The sequence below is a fragment of the Myotis yumanensis genome, unplaced genomic scaffold, assembly GCF_028538775.1.
Source record: "Myotis yumanensis isolate MYYU_CA2020_CCGP unplaced genomic scaffold, mMyoYum1.0.hap1 SCAF_8, whole genome shotgun sequence".
In the NCBI taxonomy this organism is placed as follows: Eukaryota; Metazoa; Chordata; class Mammalia; order Chiroptera; family Vespertilionidae; genus Myotis; species Myotis yumanensis.
The window spans coordinates 75,929,029-75,955,194 of NW_027223759.1; the positions used below are offsets into that span (position 1 = coordinate 75,929,029).

The 26,166-nt window shown below is 39.8% G+C and overlaps 1 protein-coding gene across 3 annotated transcripts in view; it reads right to left on the reverse strand.

Moving 5' to 3' along the window:
* The window catches only part of RAB3GAP1 (RAB3 GTPase activating protein catalytic subunit 1), a 97,438-nt gene that overhangs the window by 35,561 nt on the left and 35,711 nt on the right, over positions 1-26,166 (reverse strand). For all 3 annotated transcript variants that reach the window (XM_070423083.1, XM_070423082.1, XM_070423084.1), the window contains 8 exons: positions 25,317-25,482; positions 16,202-16,301; positions 12,420-12,501; positions 6,512-6,580; positions 5,331-5,404; positions 2,861-2,953; positions 2,230-2,399; positions 330-416 (listed from right to left, as the gene is read on the reverse strand). In XM_070423083.1, the coding sequence (XP_070279184.1) occupies positions 330-416; positions 2,230-2,399; positions 2,861-2,953; positions 5,331-5,404; positions 6,512-6,580; positions 12,420-12,501; positions 16,202-16,301; positions 25,317-25,482 (841 nt within the window). The remainder of the gene's footprint in view (positions 1-329; positions 417-2,229; positions 2,400-2,860; positions 2,954-5,330; positions 5,405-6,511; positions 6,581-12,419; positions 12,502-16,201; positions 16,302-25,316; positions 25,483-26,166) is intronic.

Sequence of the window (26,166 nt, forward strand, 5' to 3'; positions counted from 1 at the left end):
TATTAATGAGTTTTTCACTCACTTGCTAGTTTGAAATACAGGAACAAATCTGTTGCCAAACAAATTTTATTATTTACAAAAAGTCTAAAATGAGGGAAATCCCACAATAATGCACAGTATTTTATGTTATTTTTTCCCATTGTTACCAGAAAAGTTCTTGCTATTGAAAATACGTCAATGTCCTATAACAGATCATTTTCTGAGTGGAGGCCATGATCGCCCCTTATGATTTCCTAAGGTGATTTTTAAAATAAAAAGATCCTTATTCTACTAATCTAGAAATATAGCAAAGCCTTAGAAATTTGATGCATTTTAATCACTGGACTTACATATTCTTCACTCTCTGACAAAGGATTGTTGTCCATTGAAGAAGTTCCATCTAATGGTTTCTCAGAAGCAGCATCAGGGAATAAGAACTTAGGGAGAAAGGAAATAACCACAATGTCAAACACATTTCCTAATTTGTTGATTTTTGCAACTCATATAGGCACTAGTTGACTTTTTAATGATTTTGCTATTAAAACAGTGAAAATGCTCTTATTGACTGGCCAGTTGGTTCTTCATTATCTCAAACTATTTCTGTTTTTCTTTGAAGATACAGAGGTTTAGTGACTAGCCAATTTTAGGAATCAGAGGCTTTTCTTAATAGTAACCACTTGGTTCTGTAAACTAAACAGAATGCAAAGCCAAAATTTCTTCACTATGATTGCAGGTTCATCTGGTCATTAAAGTTTTAAGAAAGTGTTAATACTATAAAAAAGACAAAGCTATAAAAGAAAAAAATTAAATACCCATATATTCATGAGACTCAGTTGTTATATTATCTACAGGTTTTCATATATGAAATAATAAAAGTATAATATTTAAGACACGTAACTTCATTTTATGAGATTCTCCTAGAACAGTAATTCCCAAAGTGGGCGCTACCACCCCCCGGTGGGCGCTGCAGCGATACAGGGGGGCGGTGATGGCCACAGGTGCATTTGGGGGCGATGAGTAACTGCTATTAAAATGTAAAAAAAAATTAATTTCCAGGGGCTGAGTAATATTTTTTTTGGAAAGGGGGCAGTAAACCAAATAAGTTTGGGAACCACTGTCCTAGAAAGTAAGAAGCAGTCTAAACCTGTAATGACCAGTGTATCTTTTCCACATGGTCTTTGTTTATGTGTCTGTGTGTAGGATTGGTTAAAAAAGAAAAATTCAGTGCATATAACAATTGAGCTATATAACTGGAGTAACATCTCTAAGGATACATTCTTAAGAAGGGGACTTCTCTACAGAAATTTACTTTCAGCCACCCCCCCCCCCCTTTTTTTAAATCACTGTTTCTCCCAAGGACTCTGTGGTACTGTTGACTTGTAATTCCTTTTACTATGCATACTTTGCCACATATTACAGAACATATTCAACAGATTTTTAGAAACAGAGGAACTACGGTGTGCCAACCCCACTAACTCGGCACATTTACCAACAATATCCTATTCTCATATCACTGTGTGAGCTAAGTAACACTGCCCATGTCTTAGAGACATAGAAAATCTGGCCAAGAGTATTGTTCAGATTAATGACAGTGATAAGATTAACATGAAGTTTAAAAGACCAGTCTTCTTTTCATTGTACTACTCTTGAAAGTTTTCCCCAAAACTGTCTTAATGCACAAATTGCCAAAAATATGATTCTAACTACAATTACAGTGAAGAATATGGACCAAAGGCCTATTTTATGCCAGGCAAAGTAACAGAAGGTCCTTTAATGCTCACAACAATCTCACAAGGTTTTATCAGCCTCATTTACAGATGAGGAAACTGAAGTCAAATGGGTGTTCAAATCACAAAGTCAGGCTCCCAGGCTGGGCCTGTTCCATCACACTATACCTAGGAGACACCCAGACTCTCTTACTATTCACTACAATATAAGCTTTCTCTGTGAAAGAAATTAGATGGAGTTCAAGTGTCCCTCTGTGTGAAGCCTTCCCTGACTGCCACTGCCCAGAGACGAGGCACCCCTGCTGTGCTCTCACAGCCCCTCTGCCAGACTTCTCAAACGGAACACGTATTGTAAGTATTGTTTACTTTCCTTTTTTCCAGACACCAGTGAAAACTCTCTGAATGTGGGGATTTTGTTTTACTCATTTTATATTCCCAATCTAGTGCCCGCCACACAGAAAGGACTGAAGATATAATGAATAAATGCATATGCATGTAGACATATAAAGACATTAGTGCTTACCAAGAGAATAGTGTTGAGGACATCATTATTCAGTGGTGACTCTTCTACACCTCTGTGTTTTTTTATTTTCTTCTTTGCAGTATGTACCATGTTTGAAACTGATAATTTATGAATTGGAACCGGTGCTGGCTCTGTCAACTTTGACAAAGCGTGAGTTATATCAGCAATTTCTAGAAGAATAGAAATGAATACAAATTATATCATCAACCTTAGCAGATCAAAGTGGTGAGTAAACTGAAGACTGTATAAAATATTTTAGTCACTCCTTTTACTAGTGTTACATGGTCTCAGAATTATAAAATTTTAATACATGTTTACCTTCATATGCATGTATGATTGACAAAGGTGTAACACAAGTTACTTCTCCACAAGGGACTTCAAAAATAAGCCTCTAAAACCCTGCTTTTCAAAATAGCTTACATTCTTGGTGGAAAGAGCTTATTAAATGCACTTAGTGCTTTAAGCTCAGGGTAAATAGTATAACCTAGAGAGAAATGGTTAGCTATCTAGTCCAGCAACACTTGCTTTTCCAACTTAATTCAAGTAAGAAAATAGATAAATGATTGCTAGAAACATACCTAAGAAAAGGAGTTTCACATTTGAAAATAACTTAATAAAAAAGGTAGGTTACCTCTCCCTTCTTCCTCAAATGTGGATCGTCCAAGAATCTCATCAGTTGATTCCTTCCGACGGCAAACTTTAAAAAATTCAGTGACAAAATCACCTACAGAGAAAAAAAAGTTATTGATTTTTGACACTTAACAAAGAAATCAGTCCTATAAATTAAAGTACATGTCTTTTCACAAAGCTATTAACTAAGATATGGAAAAAAATTTCAAAAAACATTCAGTATTTACAACTCAAGACAAAAATTAATCCAATTTCAAAGGAAACTGGCTCTTCCTTTTTCTCCATATCCCAGGACAGTAAATTTTTTTCCTTAGAATTCCTTCTAGAATAAAAGGAAAGAAACCGTACCTAATAATATTCGCTGAGCCAAACCAGTTAGGGCAGTACCTAATAATATTAAGCCCTTGCTCTGTGCCTGAATAAGACAAAGAGTCTCTATTCTCATTAAGCTGTACTAGTAACAAGAATATTATCCTATGTATACAGTGGTCTTTGTTCCCTAACTGCCACCCTATTGGAATTCGGAATCCATTAAAAAAATAAAAATTTAAAACATTTACAAGACTTAAATAGTCCTAGCTGGTTTGGCTCAGAGTGTCGGCCTGCAGACTAAAGGGTCCCGGGTTAGATTCCAGTCAAGGGCACATGCGCCTGGATTGCCGGCTCGATCCCCAGTAGGGGGCGTGAAGGAGGCAGCTGATCGATGATTCTCATCATTGATGTTTCTGTCTCTCTCCCTTCCTCTCTGAAATCAATAAAAATATATTTAAAAAAGAGACTTAAATGTAAGGCATGAAACCATAAAAGTCTTAGAAGAAAACACAGGTAGTAAAATTTCAGACATCTTACATAGCAGAATTTTTGCCAATACATCTCCTAGGGAAAAAGAAAACTAAGGAGAAAATAAACTAATGGGACTATCAAAATAAAAAGCTTCTGCACAGCAAAAGAAACCAACTTCAAAATGAAAAGGGAACCTACTATATGGGAGAACATATTTGCCAGTGATACATGTGGTAAGGGGCTAATATTCAAAATATATAAAGAACTCATATAACTCAACAAAAGCAAGATGAACAGTCCAATTAAAAAATGGGCAGAAGACCTGAATAGACATTTCTCCAAAGAGGGCATACAAATGGCCAAGAGACATATGAAAAAATGCTCAAAGTCACTAATCATCAGAGAAATGCAAATTAAAACCACAATGAGATGTCACCTCACACCTGTCAGAATGGCTCTCATCAAAAAAATCAATAAACAAGTGCTGGTGAGGTTGTGGAGAAAAGGGAACCCTAGTGCACTGCTGGTGGAAACGCAGACTCTTGCAGTCACTGTGGAAAAGAATATGGAGTTTCCTCAAAAAATTAAAAATGGAACTTCTGTTTGACCTAGTGATCCTACTTTTGGGAATATATCTTAAAAACCCTGAAACATCTATCAGAAAGAATATATGCACCCCTATGTTCATAGCAGCATTATTTACAATAGCTAAGATTTGGAAACAGCCCATCAGTAGATGAATGGATAAAAAAAGCTGTGGGACATTTACACAATGGAATACTATGCACCTATAAAAAAGAGGGATCTCTTACACTTTGGGACAGTATATTATGCTAAGTGAAATGAGCCAATCTGAGAAAGACAAATATCCCATGATCTCACTTATTTGTGGAATCTAATGAACAGAGTGAATTGACCAACAAAATAAGACCAGAAACATGGAGGCATGGAACAGACTGACATACCTTGATGTGTGGAGAGGGGGACAAGAAGAGATAAGCCAAAGAACTTATATACTTATATGCACAGTCAATGGACATGAACAATAGCGTGTGAAGACCTGGGGGGGTGGGTAGGGGCTAAAATCGTAAAAATCAATGGTCTTTCCATCATGTATCACAGGTTGGGAGGCATAGCAAAAGGCAAAAAGGGCTCCAATAACTAGAATGGAAGATGCAGACTATGCCACAGGAGGAAAACCAGGAAGTGACATAAATACATTTTAAGACTAAAACTCAGATCATGAGAAAATATGAGATAATTCTGAGATGTGACTGGTTAAAACTAAAATACTCTGTTAGTGCTATTCAAGAGTAACTAGAAGAATTCACTACTGTTAGCAAAGATTTTTAATAATTGATTGAGAGACAAAGAGAGAGAGAGAGAGAGAGAGAGAGAGAGAGAGAGAGAGAGAGAGAGAGAGAGAGAAGTTGCCCCCTGCTCCACCATACACGCCCCGACCAGGGATGGAACCCGAAATCTGGCTATGTGCCTTGACAAGGAATTAAACCCACTACCTTTTGGTATATGAGACAATTTAGCAGATCTACAAAGCACTTCAACAAATGTAAAACAAAAAAACATTTTTTGGACAGATAAAATGAAGTATAAAGAATGAGTTCAGTGTTCCTAATCTGGAAGACAGGCAGACTGGTGGTATTTCAGGAAAGGAAGATAATACATCTTACCTAGCAAACACTGAGGATTATCAGCTTTTCGAACTCTAACAGACCAATGGGGAGCCTGAAGAGGATCCAAATCACTAAAATGTAAAACAATAAACATAAGATCCCAATTATGATCATCTGTAATACTCATGAATTTATCAAAATGCAGTCTAATAAAAGCATTACACAGAAGGATAAGCTATACGTTTTGCTTCCCTTAAACTTACTATTATTATTCTGAGGCCATTTGGATGAGTTAAAAAAAATCATAAGAAACCAAAGTGCTTGGAGAAAAAGAACAAAAGGAAATAACAAAAAAATTTTTAAAAAGTGGTCAATGCACACTGATAATCTAATGAAATTACATTAGGAAATATAAAAAAGGAACGAGAAATAATTAAGTATGCATTTTAAAAATATATATTATCATTCAAACAGCAAATCATTATGTTGCACACCTGAAATTAATACAATGTTATGTCAATTATAACTCAATTATTAAAAAAAGGATACACCCAAAAATACTAACTGGCTGTTTTATAAGTAATGCGATTCTAGGTAGTGTTTACTTTTTTCTTTATACCCATCTTAATTATCTGATTAAGAAAGCTCATGTTATTTTCACCAGCAGCAAATACAACACATTTGTTTTAATTATGAAAAGAAAAAGTGTCTTATTTCTCCTGTTCTGCATCAGGAATGAGAGGGTACTAAAACTGCGTTCCTCTTTCTCCACATTCTTCCTAGATAGATAATGCTTGCTGTAATTTTCAAGTCACTTCCATTGGTAAGGAGTATATGACATGGATGTTATTTATGCCATTTAAAGATCAAATATTATTTTCACACTTTCTGATGATGACCATCCTTTCAAATCACTTCATGAAATGCTTCTAATCAGCTAAGAAAAGTTTAATAGAATTATGTACTAAATCCAAACTGATTAGATATATCTTTGCTAAAACCAAATAAGACTGAGATTGTTCATTATCTCTGAACTGAGGATCATATCCCCAAAGTCAGCAGCTTAAAAACACATCTTTAATACATATTAATCAGTCTTAAGAGTGATATTTAAAAAATAGAAAAATCAACCTTATCAGAAACTGATATAAAGAAAAAAGGAAAATTGCTAACCATTGGCAGTTAATTTATTCTACCGAAATGTTTGAATCTCAATGCATAACTCTTAACATACTTACGAATAAACATCATTATCCACAATGATACCTTCAGTCAGGTGAGGCCATGTAGTTGCTAAGTGGAGTTCACTAAAAATAAACAAAACATAAATATATCCGAAAACTTTAATGTGTGTGTGTGTATACATAGATATATGTATATTATGTATATGTGCGTGTGTGTGTGTGTGTGTGTGTATATATATATATATATACACACACATATATATATATATATATATCTTCTAACTCTAGAAATGTATCCTAAGTAATAACCAGAGATATACATACAAGTATGTTAAAAGTGGTATTATTTATAACACAATAAAAATGGAAACAACTAGTTTAGTGAATGGTAGCAAACATATATGAAGTAAATGTCTTTGCAGACATTAAAAAATCGTACTATACATAACAGCCAAATGTCTATCAGTTGATGGGTAAATAAAATGTGGTATATCCACACAATGGCATATTATATAGCCACGAAAAACAATGAAGTAGTGATTCATGTTATAATATGGATTAAAGGCCTGGTGCACGAAAATTCGTGCACTTGAGGGGGGTCCCTCAGCCCGGCCTGCGCCCTCTCACAGTCCGGGAGCCCTCAGGGGATGTCCTACAGATGGCCTCCCTCTGCGCGAGGCAACCAGGCCGGCCCATCAGGGGACAGCGCTGCTCCCATCACCCCACCACTGGCCTCCCTCTGTGGGAGGCGACCGAGTGGCCGGTGCGGCCCTGCCCCCTCCCCCATCGTCCCTCCACCGCCATTGGTCACTGCCACTTCCCTCCCCCATCACCATCCCCTCCCTCTGTCTGCTGGCATGCAAATTGGCCAGCCTGGCGGCGCCTGCTCGCCGGCCCTGCCCCTCGCCCACTGGTTGTTCCGCCATTCAGTCTATTTGCATATTACACTTTTATTACATAGGATTAACCTAAAAAACATTATGCTCCCTGGCCCTGGTGTGGTTCAGTGGTAGAGTGTTGGCCCTCACACTGAAAGGTTGAGGGTTAGATTTCCGGTCAAAAGCATGTTCCTGGGTTGCAGGTTTGTTCCCCACCCCAGTTAGTGCATGGGTTGCAGACTCTTTCTCTCCCCACTACCTTCCACTATCTCTAAGAAAAGAAAAAAAAAAAAAACAATGGAAAAATATTCTCAGGTGAGAATTAACCAAAATGAACAAACAAAAAAACACACATTATGCTAAGTGAAGGAAACCAGACATGAAGGAGAACATATTGTATACTGAAATTTATATAAAATGTCCTGAATGGGAAAATTCATAGAAACAGAGAGTAGCACTTTCCTATAGCTGGAGAGCCTGGGAAGATTAGGAGGGATGGCAGCTAAGAGGTGAGGTGTTTCTTTTTGGGGTGATAAAAGTTTTTGGGATTAGATAGTGATGAAGGTTGTACAACTCTGTAAATACTAAAAACCAGCCCTAGCTGGTTTGGCTCAGCGGATAGAGCGTCAGCCTGCGGACTGAAGGGTCCCAGGTTCGATTCCGGTCAAGGACATGTACCTGGGTTGCAGGCACATCCCCAGTAGGGGGCGTGCAAGAGGCAGCTGAATCGATGTTTCTCATCGATGTTTCTAACTTGCTATCCCCCTCCCTCTCCCTTCCTCTTTGTAAAAAAATCAATAAATGTATTTTTAAAAACCCCAAAACCACTAAATTGTACTTATTTATTTGTTTGTTGGTTTATTTATTGTTAATCCTCACCTGAAGACATTTTTTTCCATTGATTTTCAGAGAAAGTGGAGGGGAGGGAAGAGGGAAGGACAGAGGGGAGAAGGAGGGGAAGCGAGAAGGTGAGAGGAAGAGAGAATGACATCATCGATTGGCTGCCTCCCACACATTCCCTGACCGGGGCTGGGGATCAAACCTGCCACTTCGGTACGTGCTCTTGACTGGAAGCGAACCCTAGACCCGTTGGTAAGCAGGCCAATACTCTAACCACTGAATCATGCTGGCCAGAGTTGAATTGTACACTTTTAACTGGTGAATTTCATGGTACATGAATTACATGCCAATTTTTTGGGGAAAAAATTATATATGAGGGTTGGCAAAGTTCTTCTGCAAAGGATCAAAGAGTAAATATTTTAGCTGCTGTGAGCCATGTGGTCTATGTTATATTTTTGGTTGTTTTTTCTTTTAAAACCTTTTAAAATGTAAAAACCATTCTTGGCTCTTTGGCTATAGAAAAGCAGGCAACTGGCCAGATTTGATCCACAGGTCATATAGTTTGGGGATCTCTTATAAATGAATATTAAGTTTCAAAAAATGTTCATGTAAAATTATAAAATAAAAAAAGCAAGCCACAAAAAATATAGAAGATGACAAACATTTATAAAATATCTCTATATATAAATGCCTAAGTGACCGTTATGACCTGATGACTGGAAGACCAGCCAGTAGCTATGATGCACACTGACCATCAGGGGGCAGACGCTCAACGCAGGAGCTGCCCCCTGGTGGTCAGTGTGCTCCCACAGCCAACCTCCCATGGCTGGCCAACCTCCTGCGGTGTCTTCCCCTCCACGCCCCCCCCTCCACCCCCTGGCCGGCCCTGATTGGGACTGGGCAAGATGGCCCCTATAGGCCCAATTGTCGGCCAGGCTGAGGGACCCCCCACCCGTGCATGAATTCATGCACCAGGCCTCTAGCATAAATACATTGTGCAAAAGATAAGTTAACATAGCAGGCCTAATAGGACTACTTGCAAGGCTGGCCCTTGGCTTGATATCTTGGAACTTGAATTTCAGAAGGGTTCCTACCATTTCCTGATAAAAGTGGCTCACTGTGCCTAAACTACTTGTGCAAACAATATGATTTAAGTTGAATACCCGCTTTCTTTCTTTTTTTAAAATATATTTTATTGATTTTTTACAGAGAGCAAGGGAGAGGGATAGAGAGTTAGAAACATCGATGAGAGAGAAACATTGATCAGCTGCCTCCCGCACACCTCCTACTAGGGATGTGCCCACAACAGAGGTACATGCCCTTGACCAGAATCAAACCTGGGATCCTTCAGTCCACAGGCCGATGCTCTATCCATTGAGCAAAACCGGTTAGGGCCGTACTTTCTTTTTTATATATTTTAGGTAGAGGGTGTCTACGTGACCAGCCCCAGATAAAAACCCCAAGCATTGCCCTGGCTGGGTGGCTCAGTTGGTTAGAGCATAGTCCCATACACCAAAAGGCTGCAGTTTTGATTCCTGGTCAGGGCACATACCTAGATTGCAGGTAGTATTCCTAGTTGGGGCACATGTGGAAGGCAACTGATCCATGTTTCTTTCTCTCTCTCTCTCTCTCTCTCTCTCTCTCTCTCTCTCTCTCTCCCCTCCCCCCCAAAAAATCAATAAAAAATATAAAAACATAACAAAACAACAACCATAACCCTGGGTCAGGATAAAAGAACAACAAACAAACCCTAAGCATTGAGCCTCTAATGAGCTTCCCTGGTAGATAGCCTTTCACACATCACAATGCATTGCTGGGAGAATTAAGTGTATCCTGCCCAACTACACTGGGAGAGGAAGCTTGTGCCTAGTTTGCTCTGGATCTCACCCTATGTGCCTTTTTCCTTTGATTTTTTCATTGTATCCTTTTGCTGTAATAAATCATAGCCACAACCTCAACTGTTGAGTTCCATGAGTCCTCCTAACAAATCACTGACCTGAGGGTGGTCTTGCAGACCCTTGTTGCACGTGCATTTATACACATCAAATTCACACATAGATGCCAAAACCGGTTTGGCTCAGTGGATAGAGCGTCGGCCTGCGGACTGAAAGGTCCCAGGTTCGATTCCGGTCAAGGGCATGTACCTGGGTTGTGGGCACATCCCCAGTAGGAGATGTGCAGGAGGCAGCTGGTTGATGTTTCTCTCTCATTGATGTTTCTAACTCTCTATCTCTTTCCCTCTCTGTAAAAAATCAATAAAATATATATAAAAAAAATTCACACATAGAAAAAGTGGCTGGAAGAACACATATCAAGCTGTAATTAGTGATCTCCTACGAGTGGTGGGATTATGAATTTAGTGATTTTTTTTTTTTTACTATCTAGATTCTAAATTCACTTCTTATGTTTGGGGACTACAGAAACCAAAAAGAGCCAATTACATTAATTCGCTGATCTTTGGTGGTGCTTGACTAATTGGCAACTCCAGTCGGAAACTCGGAATCCACAAGTACAGTTTAGAATCCACTGTGAAAGCAGGGCCAGCTCTCCACAATAATGCAGTGTAACCTCAGTTATGAACTGAGCAACTAGACACCCTTGGTTCAAGCCTATTTTCCAACTCCCATCCTATAATGGTTCCAATTAAACATTTGAGTTACCAAATATCTTTCCAATAAAGATGATTAGAGTTTAAAACTCTAAGCTCCTGAGTGATTTTAGGTATTAACCTCAGATTCAGTTCCTAAGCTTTTATCACTACGTCCTCTCCTCTCCCTCTAACTATAGAACAGTTTCTTTGACAAGAAGAAAAGACACTAAAAAAAGCCTCTTCATTTCCTCTTCCACTGCCACAGATTCCTTTTTAAAAGCACAGCGCCCACAACATTTCTAATCACCATTTGACTTAACTGGTCTTCCATATGTATCACCTTACCCGCAATTTATTTGTGCATTCTTCTTTAATCATTTGTTTCTCTACTGACTCCTCATCACATATAAAATTAGAAAGAAATATTTAATAACTAATTATTTCAAATTTCTACTACCAGGTCAATTTTATTCTTTCCACCTAAATTTTCATTAAGCAAAATTCAAATGAATGAGTCAGTTGGAGGGTGATAAATCTATCTGTAAGTCACCATATACAATTTCTCTTGTTTGCTCTATTCTAGCCATGCTGGCCATCTTGCATTTCCTCCAATAAACAAACTAAACTCTTTCCTACATCAAGACCCCTTGCACAGGCTCTTCCTTCCACCTGGAATGGTCGTTCTCTAACTCTTTGCCTGTATAAGTCCTCCCCTAACTGAGACTAAAGTTAAATATACTTCCTTTGAGAACACTTTCCTGATGGTGCCCCAATCTAAACTAGCTCCTACTTTTACTGTCATTACAGCCTGTACTCTTCCTTCAATTATCCCTCAACTTGTATGTTTATGTAGGTGATTATTTCAAGTCTATTTCCTTCAACTAGACTGTAAATACCAAGAAGGCAGATACTTTTATTAACTTCTGTATCTTCCTCATTTAGCACTGTGCCCAGCTCATGTAATAAAAAAATGTTAATTACAAAAGATACTCACTTTTTCTTCTCCTGAGTAATTTTTAAAGTATTATTATTTCTAACTCTATGTAAGATTATTAAGAATGTACATATACATGCGTATATATTTTTTCATTAACCAAATAGTTTAACTTAACAAATAAGATAGTTCTAAATCACCATTGTTTATATTTTCCAAATATTTTATTACTGGTGATTAAACTTTCCAAGCCCCACATTTTCTTGTGAAACAACTTTTTCTTAAACTTCAGTAGCTCTTTTAGAAAAGCAGGTGGGTAACCTTTTAGTCTTAAACTTAAGTCTTAATTTGTACATTTTGAAAAAGTAGTCAGGAAAAATGTAAATGTTAATTCTGGATGAAAGATACATGAAAGTTTGTTACATATAACAGTCACAATCTGTTTTCAATATTTCAAATGTTTCCCAAAAAGTAGACCAAGAATCACTTCTATAAGAAAAATCAATAAATGGTATTATACACATTTTATACATTATTTTAAAGCTTCTTATTACTTAAGTTACAGAGAGAGAAAAAAAGAAGAACAGATTGTTAGTCATAGGTCTGAATCCAGTACTATATTCATTGCAGGAGGCTACATTATTAAAAAGCACAGTAAAATCAGTATTAATATAATTTTTAAAGTGAAGTCCCATAAATCAAATAGATTGAAATACTCACCTTATAGGATCTTCACAGGCACCAAATGGTAGCTTGCCAAACTCCAAACCTCCAACTTCCCCTCCTACAAGGGCATCTATATCTAAACAAAATAAACGTTTCTCCATTATTGAGCAAAAAATAGAGAGAAGAATTAGTTAGGTTAGCCCTTTGGAAGATTATAGATTTAAAAATGCCTACTTCGCCCTAACCGGTTTGGCTCAGTGGATAGAGTGTCAGCCTGCAGACTGAAGGGTCCCAGGCTCGATTCCGGTCAAGGCCATGTACCTTGGTTGCAGGCACATCCCCAATAGGGGGTGTGCAGGAGGCAGCTGATCGATGTTCCTCTCTCATCGATGTTTCTAACTCTCTATCCCTCCCCCTTCCTCTCTGTAAAAAATCAATAAAATATACTTTAAAAAAATAAATAAAAGTGCCTACTTCAAGAGCTCATACAGCAAATCAGGTAATAAAGACTTGCAAGCAGTCAGGTATTAAAGACTTGCCCCAAGAAAACTATAGTAAAGGGACACAACTCCTATTTATCCAGTGTTTAATTCAAATCATGCATTCCAATTTTAACCTCCTTAAATAATTCTTAAATATTATTCAAAAGAACATTATTTTGCATTTCCTAAGAATGTGATTAATATCATCTAAAAGAAAGATTATCCAAGTATTAAAAAATTTAAGCACTACCCTACATTCATTAGTTTTGCTGTCAATAGTTTCTGAATAACAAATTAGTCATCATTAATAAAATCATATTTCAGTTGATAGTGCATGGGAATATTTAAAGTTCACCAAAGAATTTCCTTTCCATTAAGAATGGTTATCTGAGATCAGAGAATTTAGAAGGTAAAACACTCCCCTAAGTTCCATTACTCTTGAAGAATAAACTTCTAAAACACATCAAAAGGATTTATTTCTATCTGAAATAATACAGATGGTTATTTTTTAATTATTCATACTACCCTGGGAATTCCTAAAATTAAAGTCTACTATTGAGTTATGAACATGCGCAGATTTGCTAAAATCATGTTTGACGAACTATACCCTAACTAAATTATTAAAATTAGTCATTATATAAGGTTCACTTACTTGATTCAGTAAACTTTCTCAAGTCAATTCAATCCATTTTTCCAACTAAAGAATGCTTACAATAATAAAGATCACAATGACTAGCTTTATTACAAGATGCCAATTTTTGAGAGCTTCAAAATTTATAATAAGCACATTTTGTAAATTAAAATTACTAGACTATCACTGCACAAAAGTTTTAATTAAATTAAAAGTTGAGAAGTAGCCCTAGCTGGTTTGGCTCAGTGGATAGAGCATCGGCCTGTGGACTCAAGGGTCCCAGGTTCGATTCCAGTCAAGGGCATGTACCTTGGTTGCGGGCACATTCCCAGTGGGGAGTGTGCAGGAAGCAGCTGATTGATGTTTCTCTCTCATCCATGTTTCTAACTCTCTATCCCTTTCCCTTCCTCTCTGTAAAAAATCAATAAAATATATTTAAAAAAAAAAAAAAAAAAAAGTTGAGAAGTAATATTATGAAATGAAAAGACCATGAGATTTAGAGTTTGACCAATGTTTGAATGAGAAATTTATCATTTGGTGACTATGTGACCTCAGTCCGGTTACTTATGTTCTCTGAGAAAGACAGTAATATCTGTAAATGAAAATTATATGAAATAATATATAAAATGCCAAGCACAGGGTCTGGTTGATATTGCATTTTCAATCCCTTTATTCTCTGTATAGGAGAAAACAGTAAAAATGTATATGGCCTTCAATCCACTGAAGAGGAAGGTTAACATTTTTATATTCATTTTAAAAAATCGGCAATAGAACGTTAACAAAGGCCTTATTGGCAATAAGAATTACACTGCTAAAATTTTGGCTCTTGGGCTTCTTCTTAGATCAGCAACAGACCAAGGTACCATCATGGGAAATCTTTAAAATTGACTAATATTAGAGCAGCCTTTAAAAAAGAAAAGAAAAGGAGGGTAGGAATTTAAACTTATAACTAGAAGCTAACTATAAATTGTCTAGTGCAGTGACGGTGAACCTTTTGAGCTTGGTGTGTCAGCATTTTGAAAAACCCTAACTTAACTCTGGTGCCGAGTCACATATAGAAATTTTTTGATATTTGCAACCATAGTAAAACAAAGACTTAAATTTTTGATATTTATTTTATATATTTAAATGCCATTTAACAAAGAAAAATCAATCAAAAAAATGAGTTCATGTGTCACCTCTGACACGTGTCATAGGATCGCCATCACTGGTCTAGTGGGTACTGTTGTCAGAGAACTAAAATTACCAAAACAAACATTTGAGTCTTTCTTCTAATATATATGTCAGTTCAGCTTTTATTTCCTCTTGCTGTAGGTTAGCTGCAGCTCTTTTATTGTACAGTAGAGGCCCAATGCACGAAATTTGTGCGAGAATAGGCCTTCCTTCCCCTGGCTGCTGGCACAGGCTTCCCTCTGGCACCTGGGACCCGGGCTTCCCTCCGGCCTCTGGCAGGTACCCGGGACCAGGACTTCCCTCCCAGCCCTGGCTTTGTCCGGAAGGATGTCCAGTCTAATTAGCATTATTACGCTTTTATTATTATAGATTAGTTTCAAATTATTCAATGGTACATAAACTAAGATAGTAGTAGTATATATAACTACCAAAGCTAAGAGTGTATTACATTTACTTTTAATATCATCCCAAGATTACCAATTTATTATTTTCAATCCTACAAATAACCAACTACTTAGAATAAAAATAAACAGTAAAGAATATTCTTTAATTCTCATTTATTTCTCTTTGAGGGAGGGAGATTGAAAAATGTTTTCAAGCTAGTAAAATCCTTATAATAATTTATGTTTGTATTTAATTTCTTTTTAGATATACGTGAATATAATTACACTTTCAAGTAAGAGAAACACCCAGGAAACAAAACATCACTTAATTAGGCTCTATGTCTCCCAGGTTGAGCTTTTCTAGAACTTTTATGACATCTTATTTATATTTGTGTCTCTAGCACAGTCTGGCCTATTATAAGCCTACTAGAGGCCCGATGCACAAAATTCATTTTTCCCCCAGCTGCTGGCACTGACTTCCCTTTGGCACCCGGGACTTGGGATTTCCTCTGGCCGCTGGCAGACATCTGGGACCCGGGCTTTGCTCTGGCCCCGGCTTCGTCTGGAATGACGTCCAGTCTAATTAGCATATTAGGCTTTTATTATCATAGATCATTAATGATTGTTGAATGAAGCAGTATTTCAATGGCTAAGCAAGTAAATTGATTTTAATTGCATTTTTATCAAACGCAAGTTAAAATACAATATTCCACAGGTCTTCCCATCATAAGTATATGTGTATACAAACATTTTTTATTCTGCTTTCCTTATTTAACACTCTTCTTCAAACTCTATAAAGTTCTCTGCAGTCCATCCTCAGCTTATGATAGCTTCTCTTATTATAACATTCTAAAAACAGACATTTTAATCATTCACTGCATATAGCACATGATGTTCCACAGCAGGGGGATGCTTTATAAGCAGTATTAGCTTTCAAAGACAAGTTGTCAAGCATAGAGTAATACTGTCTCTAGAACAATCTAAAGAGGTTTTTTTTTAAGAGAAAAAAATGAAGGAAATGAAATCAGCAATACTGCATTTAGAATGGACTACAGATATTTCAAATTTAAAACACCTAAAACACACTCTTAAATAATTTTAATTTCTGAATATATTTTCTTTTCTATTTATATTCAGTAAGTGAAATATAGTTTTAAATTATCTCACCTGGAGGTTGCTGAGGCCAAAAATACTGCTGCCAATCCTGAAGTACATAGGTCAATCGAATAGCAATACTAACTGCAGGCAATGGTGTTAAAGGGCATCCCTAGGAAATAAATGCAAAGACAGAATGGTATAGCTTAAAAAACACACAAAGTATTTTAAAAAACAATGCCAGAGAACAAACTGATATTAGAATAAAACTGTTTAAATTACTACCTGGAAACAAGATACTAAATCCTATTAAGCAAATTACTCTTTCAAAATATCTTATGCAATTTCAATTATACAAGTACTAGAGGCCCGATGCACGACATTCGTGCAAGAGGGCTCTGCCCTCGCAACCCCAGCTGCCTTAGCCCTCACATCCCTGGCTTCATCCAGAAGGTTGTCCAGATGGTTGTTCTGCTAGTCAGCCGTTCGGTTGATTTGCATATTACACTTTTATTATTATAACTAGAGGCCTGGTGCATGAATTCGTGCATGGGTGGGGTCCCTCAGCCTGGCTGGCGATCAAGGCCTATTGGGGGGCAGGCCAGCCAGGGGGAGGGACCACGGGAGGTTGGCTGGCCCAGGGAGAGGGGCTGTGGGAGGTTGGCCAGCCAGCGGGGGGAGGCAAGGGGCCACGGGAGTTTGGCCAGTCACGGGGAGGGGCTGCTGGAGGTTGGCTGTGGGAGCGCACTGACCACCAGAGGGCAGCTCCTGTGTTGACCATCTGCCCCCTGGTGGTCAGTGCACATCATAGCGATTGGTCAACTGGTCATTCTGGTCACTTGGTCGTAACAGTCACTTAGGCTTTTATATATATAGATGTCTTCTTAAAAAAATTAATTGTCTAAAGTTTTACATGTGTCTCCTTTTTCCCCATTTGATGCCCCTCCCCAACCATTCCCACCCCAGGCAAGCCCCCACTATAGATAATTTCTTTTTTTTCTATTTAATTTTTTAAATTAAATCTTTATTATTCAGATTATTACATTGGTTCCTCTTTTTTCCCCCCCCATAACTCCCCTCCACCCAGTTCCCACCCCACCCTCTGCCCTCACTCCCCACGCACTGTCCTCATCCATAGGTGCACGATTATTGTCCAATCTCTTCCCGCATCCCCCACACCCTTTTCCCCACCAAGAATAGTCAGTCCATTCCCTTTCTATGTCCCTGATTCTATTATAATCACCAGTTCATACCGTTCATCAGATTATTTATTCGCTTGATTCTTAGATTCACTTGTTGATAGATGCATATTTGTTGTTCATAATTTTTATCTTTACCGTTTTCTTCTTCCTCTTCTTAAAGAATACCTTTCAGCATTTCATATAATGCTGGTTTGGTGGTGATGAACTCCTTTAGCTTTTTCTTATCAGTGAAGCTCTTTATCTAACCTTCAATTCTGAATGATAGCTTTGCTGGATAAAGTACTCTTGGTTGTAGGTTCTTGCTATTCGCTATTCATCACTTTGAATATTTCTTGCCACTCTCTTCTGGCCTGCATAGTTTCTGTTGGAAAATCAGCTGACAGTCGTATGGGTACTCCCTTGTAGGTAACTGTCTTTCTCTTGCTGCTTTTAAGATTCTCTCTTTGTCTTTTGCTCTTGGCATTTTAATTATGATGTGTCTTGGTGTGGTCCTCTTTGGATTCCTTTTGTTTGGGGTTCTCTGCGCTTCCTGGACTTGTAAGTCTATTTCTTTCACCAGGTAGGGGAAATTTTCTGCCATTATTTCTTCAAATAGGTTTTCGATATCTTGTCCTCTCTCTTCTTCTGGCACCCCTATAATTCTGATGTTGGTACGCTTGAAGTTGTCCCAGAGGCTCCTTACACTATCTTCATATTTTTGGATTCTTTTTTCTTTTTGCTTTTCCGGTTGGGTATTTTTTATTTCTTCATATTTCAAATCTTTGACTTGATTCTTGGGATCCTCTTGTCTGCTGTTGGGTCTCTGTGTATTATTCTTTATTTCAGTCAGTGTATGCTTAATTTCTAGTTGGTCTTTTTTCATATCCTCCAGGGTCTCACTAAATTTATCGGCGGTTTCCATAAAATTCTTGAAAAATCTTATAAACGTGGTTTTGAACTCTATATCCAGTCATTTGCTTTGCTCCATTTCTGCCATTTGTGACCTGTTTCTTTGTCTCCGCATTTTTTATGCTTCCCTGTGTTGGTAAGTGGCTTTCTGTGCTAGGTGTCCTATAGGGCCCAGTGGCTCAGTCTCCCCAATTACCTGAGGTGGACTCTCTTGGTGCACCCCTTTGTGGGCTTTGTGCACAGTCTTGTTGTAGTTAAGCCTTGATTGTTGTAGTTATCACTGGGAGGAATTGACCTCCAGGCCAATTGGCTGTGAGAATCAGCAGTGTCTGCAGTGGGAGAACTGCTGTGCTGAAGACACCCTTCTGGGGCAAGACTTGCTTCAGTGGGGCTTTGGTGCTCACTGAGTCTGCCCCCTGAGTGTGTTCCTTATGGATCTGAGGAGTTGTAATCTGGATGGTCCCACTCTGACCACTGGGTACACTGGCTCTTGGATCTCTAGGGAGGTGCTAATTTAGCCTCTGCCTGAGGGTACCCAGCAGGAGCTACAAAGAGATCTGCAGATTCCCCTTCCTTTTTGGGGGGGGTTTGGAGGTGCCCAGATGAGGCCCAGCTGTGAAGCAATGCAAGCTGCTGTGGGGCCTTGGGTCTTCTCTTGGAAGTTCTGGGTCTGTCTGGCCCAGCTGCAGTTTGTTAGGTACTTTTCAGATTTCAAAGGGCCAGGGCATTCAAATGCAAAGTCTTCTGCCACAGCCTGGGTAGGGCGGGGTCTCGGAAGCAACAGGGCAGAGCAAGCAGCTATGGCTGCTCCTCAGCCCTGCCCTAAGGGGCAGTGCATCTCAGTGTCCCAATAATTGCTGCAAGCACCTCTGGGGGAAAGCCGCCCTCGAGTTCAGACAGTCCAGTTTCTCCCCGTATGAGTCCTGGTTCCCCAGAGACCTCCCGGAACCGTTCAGAGCAGTCGGGAGCTTGAATCCCTCCGATTCAAAAAGACAGCTGCGTCCTCAGGTGCTGCCCCTTTCCGAGTGCGCACACGCCTGCTCAAGCCTCCGTACCTTTGCACTTTACTTCTGCAGCTCCTCTGGGTCTCAGTGTGGTTTTCTCTTTCCTTCTAGTTGTAGAATTTCCACTCAGCCAGCCTTCCTGTAGTTCTGGATGATGTCTGTTTTGTCTTTTCGTTGTATTTTTGAAGTTGTTGTCGGAGGCAGCAATTTCCGGTGTTCACCTATGCCGCCATCTTGGTTTCTCCCCGATAATTTCTTACTATTCTCTTCAGCCATATTAAATGTGAAAAACCTATAATTCATTTTTTAAATAAGGTAAAACTATTACCAAGTGTAAGACTAGTTTTGGGGAGATGACAGATGTCTTTTCTTTCTTTTAAATGAAAATAAACTCAAATTAAAGCCAGTCTTGAATACTGAACCAAAGTTTTAGACTAAAACAAATGGTCACTCATGCAAACTAATTTACAGTAATGAATCAGTTAACAGAAGATTTAGATATCTTTTCCTTCATTAAAAATCATAAAAATTAATGTCATCCAAACATCCTGTGACTTCAGCTTCCCTTAATACTACTCATCCTGCATAAATGTGCAATAGGGCTTAAAAGTGCATTGGAATCACTTCAGGAGCCTGTGAAAATGTAGATTCAATAGTATTCTGCATATCTAACCAGTTTCCAGATGTTGTAGATACTGCTGGTTAGGAGGAAGAAGAGACACTTAGCTCAACAGCAGCATCTATAAATGTCACTAGTAGCTTTAACTGAACACAAACTTAATCTAAAGTCACAATATAAGGTGGTTGCCAAAAAGATAATTTGGTTTTGGGTTGCTGTATCCTATACAAGCAAGATAAGATTCTGGCTGGTCACTAATCATCTTTTTAGCCAGGTCCAGATAGCAAATGAGAGCTCACATGTAATAAGGTACAAATGGTCTAGAAACTATAACAAGGTTACTTTGTAACGTAATCTCTGCTCCAGTCAGATAGCAATGTAGATAAATATAGAAAGAGAAAACCAAAAAGAAATAGCTAAGATCAAACATACATATATATCTTTGTGGCCGCTAAAAAAGGAATGGAAAAATGATAAATGGAGCTCAAGGCACATGCCTGCTGAGTTGACAGCCTAGGATTGCAAACTGCACTATATGGGATCAAAAGTGTTCCACACAGAAGAAGGCGGGCACTGCAAGACCCTCTGTTTAAGACAGACACTGGGGCAGAGCACTCCTGCTTGGTACAGTGGCCTTGTTGGAAGCTATGGGACTTGGAAGAATTATTGTGTAAGGGTAAAACACTCACTCTTATGATCTGAGCAAATAATGCAGTAACTCTAATACCCCAAATATCATCACAGAATAAGAGGCTCCAAACACCATTTTAAAATGTGTTTCTGAAATATTCTGGAGGTAGGGAGCAACCACAAAACCACTAGAAAAAGTGGGAGAGAAAGTTTAAAATGTTAAATATTTAAAATGAGCCTGCAAAAAATTTTTATCCAAAACATGATGAAATGTAGTTCTAAAAGAGACAAATATCAAAATCAACAATCCAAATATAAAACCATGAAATATAAAGGGCACCTGGGGGGAAAATGAAGAATGTCTAAACAGAAAAAGAAAAAACTAGTGTGTGAAAGTTTTCAAAGATTTAGAGGAGCCCTGGCCTGGTAGTTCAGTTGGATGGAGTGTCATCCCATACACCAATAGGCAGGCTCAATTTCCAGTTGGGGTGCACATACTAGTATAGTGATGGCAAACCTATGGTTGATTTTTCTTTGTTAAATGGCATTTAAATATATAAAATAAATAGCAAAAATATAAGTCTTTGTTTAACTATGGTTGCAAATATCAAAAAATTTCTATATGTGACATGGCACCAGAGTTAAGTTAGGGTTTTTCAAAATGCTGACATGCCAAACTCAAAAGGTTCGCCATCACTGTACTAGTAGGAGATAACTAATTGATGTTTCTTTCTCTCCCTCTCCCTCTTTCTCTCTCAAAATCAATAAAAACATATCCTCAGGTGAGGACTTAAAATTATTTATATATACATATATATAAAATATATACATCTAACCTAATAAAAGAGAAACATGGTAATTAGCGTACGACCGCTACCCTTCCCATTGGCTAATTAGCGAGGTATGCAAATTAATCACCAGCCAAGATGGCGGTTAATTTGCATATGTAGGCACAATGCAGGGAGGCGAAAGGAAAAGCACGGAAAAAGCCCCCAGCCACTGACAGTGATCGGAAACCCAGGGGGGAGCTAAGAGCCGGGGGGCAGGGCAAAGGCCCTCCAGCCATGATCGGAGAATCGGGCGCCTTTGCCGCACAGGCCAGTGATAGTGGGAAGTAGGGGTGGAGCCAGTGATGGGAGCTGGGCAGGGGCGGAGCCCGCAACCACGGGACGGCTGCAGCTGCGGGTCACTGCTGCATTAGGCCTGGGCAGGGGCGGTGCCAGCGATCATGGGGAGCAGGGGCAGAGTCGCCGATGGTGGGAGCTTGGGGTCCCCTGCCCAGGCCTAATGCCTTGGCCACAGGCGTTAGGCCTGGGAAGGGGTGGAGCAGGAGATCCCTTGGAGAGCTGTGGGTCCCCTGCCCAGGCCTAATGCCTGGGTGAGAGGCATTAGGGCGGAGCCGGCAATCGCAGGGAGCAGGGGCCGAGTTGACAATGGTGGGGAGCTGGGGGTCCCTTGCCCAGGCCTAATGCCTTGGCCAGAGGTGTTAGGCCTGAGCATGGGCAGAGCCAGCAATTGTGAACAGGGACGGCATGGGCGATCGTAGGGAGCTGGGAGTCCCCTGCCCACCCTGATCCGGGACACCCTTCAGGGCAAACCAGCTGCCTCCAACCCGTGCACCAGGCTTCTATCCTATATAATAAAAGGGTAATGTGCACATGCAATTTTTTTCAAATATATTTTATTGATTTTTTTACAGAGAGGAAGGGAGAGGGATAGAGAGTTAGAAACATTGATGAGAGAGAAACTTCGATCAGCTGCCTCCTGCACACCCCCTATTGGGGATGTGTACGCAACCAGAGTACATGCCCTTGACCGGAATCGAACCTGCAACCCTTCAGTCCGCAGGCCGACGCTCTATCCACTGAGCCAAACCCGTTAGGGCGGTAATGTGCAAATTGACCCTAACAGCAGAAGGACTGGGAATGACTGGTCACTATGACACACACTGACCACCAGGGGGCAGATGCTCAATGCAGGAGCTGCCCCCTGGTAGTCAGTGCACTCCCACAGGGGGAGCTCTGCTCAGCCACAAGCCAGGCTGATGGCATCACAGCAGCGATGGTGGGAGCCTCTCCTGTCTCCTCAGCAGCTCTATGGATGTTCAACTGCAGCTTTGGCCCGCTGGCAAGTGGACATCCCCCAAGGGATGTATTACTGCCAGCTTAGGCACAATCCCCTGGGGAGCAGGCCTAAGCCAGCAGGTGGACATCCCCCGAGGGGTCCCAGACTGCGAGAGGGCACAGGCTGGGCTGAGGGACCCCCGAGCGCACAAATTTTTGTGCACCGGGCCTCTAGTATATATATAATATGTATATATATATTTCATTAGAGGATTGTGGCAGAAGAGGATTTAAACTTAAATTTTATGTGACACCAGAGGGAAGAACTGCTCCCACCCAAAAGGAAGTCTTTTCTAATAATTAAATATATGTAAAAATAAAATCAAGTGCCGGTGAAAAATAAGAGCACTGGGACACTTCAAGTAGATGTTAAAGAGTAATTTTTATAAAGATAGTATAGGAGAGTTACATACTGGGTAGCTTTAACTATACACAATCATAAAACAACTAGAGGCCTGGTGCACAAAAATTTGTGCACTCAGGGGGGTTCCTCAGCCCGGCCTATGCCCTCTTGCAGTGTGGGACCCCTCGGAGGATGTCCACCTGCTGGCTTAGGCCTGCTTCCTGGGGGACCGAGCCCAAGCTGGCAGTCAGACATCCCTCTGGTAGCCTGGCAGCCCTCAGGGGATGTCCACTTGCCAGCGGGGAGCAGGCCTAAGCTGAAGTTGGACATCCTTAGCGCTACTGAGGAGGCGAGAGAGGCTCCCACCACCACCACTGTACTGGCAGCCGTCAGCCTGGCTTGTGGCTGAGCAGAGCTCCCCCTGTGGGAGCGCACTGACCACCAGGGGGCAGCTCCTGCATTGAGCGTCTGACCCCTGGTGGTCAGTGTGTGTCATAGTGACCAGTCATTCCCAGTCGTTCTGCTGTTAGGGTCAATTTGCCTATTACCCTTTTATTATATAGAACAGAGGCCTGGTGCACAGGTGGGGGCCAACTGGGTTGCCCTGAAGGGTGTCCTGGATCAGGTTGGGGGTCCCCCTGGGGTGCCTGGCCAGCCTGGGTGAGGGGCTGATGGCTGTTTTCAGACTGCCCAAACCCCCTTCAGGGTGGGGGTCCCATTGGGGTGCCTGGCCAGCCTGGGTGAGGGGCTGAGGGCCGTTTTCAGGCTTCCCACACCCACTTCAGGGTGGGGTTCCCCACTGGGGTGCCTGGTCAGCCTGGGTGAGTGGCTGATGGCTGTTTTCAGACTGACCAAGCCCCCTGGTGACTGAAGCTCCCAGCCTTTCCTTTTTTTGTTTTTATTCACTCCAGCTCCGTGGCCATGACGACTGGAAGCAGGTATCTGGGGTTTATTTACCTTCTATAATTGAAACTTTGTTGCCTTGAGAGGAGGCAGCAGCCACCGGGAAGCTTGGCTTCTTCCATCACAGGGGCAAGCAAGCCTCCTGCTCGCTCCAGCTCCGTGGCCACAGCCTGCTAAAAGCAGGTATCTGGGGTTTATTTACCTTCTATAATTGAAACTTTGTTGCTTTTGAGTGGAGCTCAGAGCCGGCGGCAGGCTGGCTTCCTCCATCACTGGAGCAAGCAAGCCTCCTGCTCACTCCAGCTCCGTGGCTGCCAGCCGCCATCTTGGTTGAGTTATTTGCATATAGTCACTCTGATTGGCTGGTGGGTGTGGCTTAAGGCATAGCAAAAGTACATTCAATTTGCATGTTTGCCTATTATTAGGTAAGATTATCACTCAAGAAGTTTAACATTAATGCCAATTTCTAATATCTAGTCATTATTAAAATTGTCCCAATTGTGTCACTTATGGCTATTTTGTGTTTTGATTTTTTTTTTATAGACATAGCATACAATGTAGTTTCCTATATGCCAGCATTTCTTTCTTTTAAAAATTTTTTTTATTGATTTCAGAGAGGAAGGGAGAGGGAGAGATAGAAGCATCAATGATGAGAGAGAATCAATGATTGGCTGCTTCCTGCATGTCCCCCACTGGGGATCAAGCCAGCAACCTGGGCATGTGCCCTTGACCTGAATCCAACCTGGGACCCTTCATTCCACAGGCTGATGCTCTATCCACTGAGGCAAACCAGCTAGGGCTGGCTATTTTATTTTGATCAAGGATCATGTATTCCATTTAGCTATTATATCACTTTAGTCTCCTCTAAACTAAGCAGCTCCCTATTTTTATTTTGCCTATTCTGATAAGTGACATTTTTTAAGAGTCTAGGCCAGTTTCTTTCTAAAATATGGCTCATTTTGGAAATATGCAGGTATTTCCTTATGTTTTGATTGATGTTAAACATTTTTGGTAGGAATGCCTCCTGCATGCCCGCCCCCACTGGAGATCAAGCCCGCGTACTGGGCATGTGCACTAACTGGGAATTGAATCGTGACCTCCTGGTTCATAGGTCGACACTTAACCATTGAGCCACACCAGCCGGGCTGATTTTATTTTTAAGATAAATCTGTCTTATATTCTATTCGATTCTCAGTCAGGGCACATGCCCAGGTTTCAGGCTCTATCCCCTGTAGGGGGCTTATAGGAGGCAGCCGAGTGATGTTTAGCTCTTATATCAATGTTTCTCTCTATATATAAAAATTAAAAAAAAAAACATACAGTAATTTATAATTTATATAGTTAATTACATATTTCTTCTAAGTAATCCCATTATCAATATTATAGAGAAATATTTCTACATACTCAATCAAATTACCAAATTGCTACTTTCATCTGGATTCCAGAAAAGACTCACAATATCAATGCCAACTTACAATCTTTGATTTGAAGATATCCAGCAGACCCGATAAATGAGTGTACTGATTTGGCACTTTTCGAAGATGAACCATTTCAAAATCAGTTCGGACACCAGGACCCTGACATTCTCCCACATACATTCTTCGCCATTTGTGATGAATTTGTGCAAAGAGGGGCACCTGGCTGTAGGACATAATTAAAATAGGAATTTTTTAATGGTTGAAAGTTTTTTAAAAAGTAGAATGAAAATTTTATTCAATAAAAATGATCATATCATATTAGCCTTTCCAAAGTCATGATACATAAACTTGATTCACAGGTACTAAATAATACAAATTAAACCAACATTCATGATGATATGCTTTTTACTTTATCATTTGAAGATACAGTTAATCCTTATCACTCACAGATTTTTTTTTTCCTATGTGCAAATTAGCCCACTTGCCAAAATTTATTTGTAACCCCAAAATCAATACTTGCAGCATTTTCATAGTCATTTGCAGACATGTGGAGAGCATTAAAAATTCTGAGTCACTTGATGTGGGTGTTCCCAGTTGAGGTTGAACAAGGCAATGCTGTCAAGTTTTAAAAATAAATTTTGTAACAAAATTTAAATAAACTAAACATTTGGAAGCAAAGCACAAAAACAGTACTCTTCATTTTGAACATTCATTGAGTATTTCAGTGTTTCCTTTCACAAATGCTTTCCCTAAAAGTTTTGTTGAGTTAGTCTTATATACGATATTCCAAAAGTATAATGTACAAGTAGTAATCCCAAGTTTAATAAAAAAACTTAACACTTGGTAATCATTTTCCTTCATAAAATATAATTAAAAATAGTTTTTAACTTATTGTCTATTTTTCAAA